Source organism: Triticum urartu, chromosome 7A, assembly GCF_056163025.1.
Source record: "Triticum urartu cultivar PI428250 chromosome 7A, HENAU_Tu73, whole genome shotgun sequence".
NCBI lineage: Eukaryota > Viridiplantae > Streptophyta > Magnoliopsida > Poales > Poaceae > Triticum > Triticum urartu.
This window is the reverse complement of record NC_141879.1, coordinates 205266809-205270335: the sequence shown is the minus strand read 5'-3', so window position 1 is coordinate 205270335 and position 3527 is coordinate 205266809. Positions and strand designations below refer to the sequence as shown.

Genomic DNA, 3527 nt, shown 5'->3' with positions numbered 1-3527 from the left:
CAGAGCAAAACTAGAGGGTTGTTGCAAGCATCTGCACAAACCTGGAGCAGAGGCAGCACACGATTTCTGAGCTAATTTAGCTGTCTCAAGTCTGTAGTTACAAGTGTTTGGCACCCCCACCCCACCTGGGTCTGTACTGTTGTGCAAGTGACCTGATCTGACAATGGTAATCTCTTCTGAACTGCTTGCTACCGGGTCCTTTTACTTAGCACAGCACAGCACAAATTGTTGAACAGCAAAAGAAGCAATGACTATCAGACAATTAGTATTACTTATACATAGGCAATTGGATGCATGTAACAAGGTGCATTTGAACTAGATATATTACTAAAAAACTGTACAATTTCAACACCAATCAAACAGAGGGCCAATCCCACGCATATCAAAACCAGATCTATCGGAAAATCTGATAGATATTAAGTTGCACTGCAAAGAGAGCAAATTACAACAAGAGGGATGAATCACAGCTGATGCAATATCTTTGTATACTCGGGTATGGTACAAGGGAAAAGCCAACATGGAAATGCAGTGTAAAGGTCCTACGCATGTATTCTCTTCGAACACGTTGCCTTCCATCCAATGCTAGCTGTTCATCTCCTCTGTATCAGCAAGCACAAACTCTGTGTACAGGTTCTTCAATGCTATCACAACCGTCATAATAAGAGGGCCTAATATTGCACCCTGAAAAAAACACCAATGGTCAGCCCAGAGTGAGTAATGAAAAGATCAATCCTCAGATGCACCATACAACAGAATTATGGTACAGTGGCATGTTCTCAGAGTAGCAGGATGATTCTTTGTGAATTAACGGACAAGCAGATGGTGCGAAAGTACGCACACATACTCCACACAGAATTAATCAACATAACAGCTTTAGTCAGATCTGTTAGCAAACTTTAAGAACATTTACAGTATAATACAGCTAAAGGTGAACAATAATATATGCATAAATGCAGGATAGGGCGCAAACTTATGGAGCAGAAAGATATGTGGAGTTACATTAACACAGAGGAGAGCAACGGTGTAACTAGCAGGAGCAGAAAAATATTTTTGTAGTGTGTATTGACTTGACTAGCCTGATTAGTGCATAAGTTTCTCTACGCTTAATAACTTGGCATGCAGAGGAAGACAGAAAATATTTGTAGCCTACAGTAAAAGCTCTTTTAGTTGTATCTCACAAAAAAAAAGCCCTAGATTCTAATACCTTCTGATTTATTTGTAGCCTACAGGAAGTTCATTATCATGGCATATGCAAGTTTGAACTGCGAAATGCACCCAATAACACAAACAAAGATAAGCCTAGAATAATATCCGTACCTCGAGAGCATTGGGAAATAATGTCATGCCACCGATTATGCTAAGGCCAGTCAGATACCCATTGTACCCAGGTATATCCTCCTGAATGACCGTGGTTCCATAATCCATGATCACAAGGTGTATCACCGTAACCATAACCGCGAGGACATATCTCCCTTCCGTCAGCAGTTGCGCTGCGGCAAATATGGAGGACAGCCATGCTGGTAGTATTGGAAAAAGTGCACTGATGATTGTAAACACAGTTGCTGTGTACACAAAATGCACCTTGAAGAACTTGAGCAACAGCCATGTCAGGATTCCTTGGAATATAGCAATCTTGGCAGTGGCTAACAAGACACTGCTAATGGCATGGTCTATAACCTCGACGCAACGCTCCTTTACTTGTTTGGACACCGGTAAGAGGTCAATGACCTGCTCCGTTGCCCCGCCACCCTCAACGGTGATGAGGTAGTACAGCACCCACATAAAGACCATCAGCTGTGACACAAAATTGAGCACCTCTGCTGCACCGGAGAGAATGCGGAGAGCAATGGATAGCATCAAATTGGCACTACCACCGAGCACAGAGGTGCCGCTAGATAGCAGACTCTTTGCAATCTCTGTGCCCTGCAAAGCCAGGTCCTTGGCCTTCACCACTAGATCCTCCCTTGTGATTAACAGCTCCCTGAAGAATGAGTCCAGCTCCCTGTAGATCTCCAACCACTCCCTGTTCTTCACACGCAGCGTAATGGCCTGCAGCTTTAGCGAGTACGGGTGCGGTCTAGAAGTGATGAGCTCCTTGCTCTTGGCACCAGATGGGACTGATTGGCTGATCAAGAAGTGCTTGAATCCACTAGTGAAATCAGTAAGGTTGTATTGTACAGCCAATTGGTCTACCTGCTCCCAAACGGTTTCGACGAGCTTCCCTGAGTACTGCTCCACCAAGCCCGGGATGTCATTGTCGTCAAGCAACTTCTTGAGGCCAATCTTTTCAGAGTAGTTGCCATTCTCGACATGGGACTTGAGGGACATGACGGCATCCTTGCCCTCGAGTCCGATCTTGTAGGAGAAGAAGAAGCTGCCTCCTAGGAAGCCAGCAATCATGCCAAGCATGAGGCCGACGGCGACGAGGGTCCTGAGGTGGCGGAGGATGCCGCCGGTGAGGAGGAGGCCGCGGGACGAAGGTGTTCGACCGGAGATGCGGGAGGAGGCGGCACGGGGGATGAAAGAGGAGGGCTTGGGAGAGGCGGCGTAGAAGGCGAGGGAGGCGCCGAGGAGGAGCAGCGCGGCGGCGGTGCCGAGGCGCTCGAGCAGGAGGAGGAAGAAGAAGGATGAGGCGAGCCAGCGCAGGAGGCGCGGGAAGGACGGCGACGGCGGCAGCGGGCGGCGCATCAGCGCGGCGCGCGCGTCGGCGAGGGTGGCCGCGCAGGAACGCAGAGCGGCGAGCGGGAGCGCGAGCACGGTGGCGCTGAACCCGCCGCGGAGCGGCGGCTCCCAGAAGGCGACGAGCGCGTGCTGCGTCTCGCGGAGCGGGACGGAGCAGAGCAGCGCCCACTGCAGCGGGCGGAGGAAGTCGGCGAGCAGCATGTAGAGGCCGTAGAGCACGAGCAGCGCCGTGGCGAGCCCCGCGTGCGCCATGGCGATGTAGAGCGCCAGGCGAGCGTCCGGCTCGAGGGACAGCCCCTCGGCCTCGGCCGGCGGCGCCGCCTTCTTCCCCGTCGGCGAGGGCGCGGGCTTGGGTGGGTCCTCCGCCTGCTTGGGGCGGCGGACGGAGGCGGAGCGGAACATCTCGGACCAGGGGATGGTGGCCTTGCAGGCCGCGGCCTGGTCGTCGGCGCTGGGCACGAGCGCCATGCGGGCGACGGAATGCGGCGGTGGGGCGTGGGAAACCCTGGCCGCCTCGCCCGCTCCGGTCCGCCCGGCCCCGCGCCGGAGAGGTGGTGGAATTGGAATCGGGGACGGGGACCGGGAGGGCGGAATGGATTTGGTGGGTGATTAGCGCGGGTGGGGTAACCATAATTGACGATTAATTACCGGGGGATTAATGTCCGTCGCCTCTAGGAAGGGGATGGGGGTGGATTTACCGATTGCTAACTGGAGGGGGCCATGTGGGCCCCGCGATGTGTAACTACACGTGGCTGCCCGACAGTGAAACGTTGGTTGTTCCGACAGGTGTGTCGTGCCTGCTCCTTCTTAGCTGGAAAACAAATTAACAAGTGCTCCTGCAGCAG

General features: G+C 52.6%; 1 protein-coding gene across 1 annotated transcript; it reads right to left on the bottom strand.

Moving 5' to 3' along the window:
* Positions 1 to 295: 295 nt before the first annotated feature.
* On the bottom strand, positions 296 to 3303 carry LOC125518990 (transmembrane protein C9orf5 protein). Its single transcript, XM_048683875.2, has 2 exons — positions 1318 to 3303; positions 296 to 681 (listed from the first exon to the last, which is right to left on the bottom strand). The coding sequence occupies exons 1-2, from the start codon at positions 3148 to 3150 to the stop codon at positions 583 to 585; spliced, it is 1932 nt and encodes a 643-aa protein (XP_048539832.2). The 5' UTR covers positions 3151 to 3303; the 3' UTR covers positions 296 to 582.
* Positions 3304 to 3527: the final 224 nt, after the last annotated feature.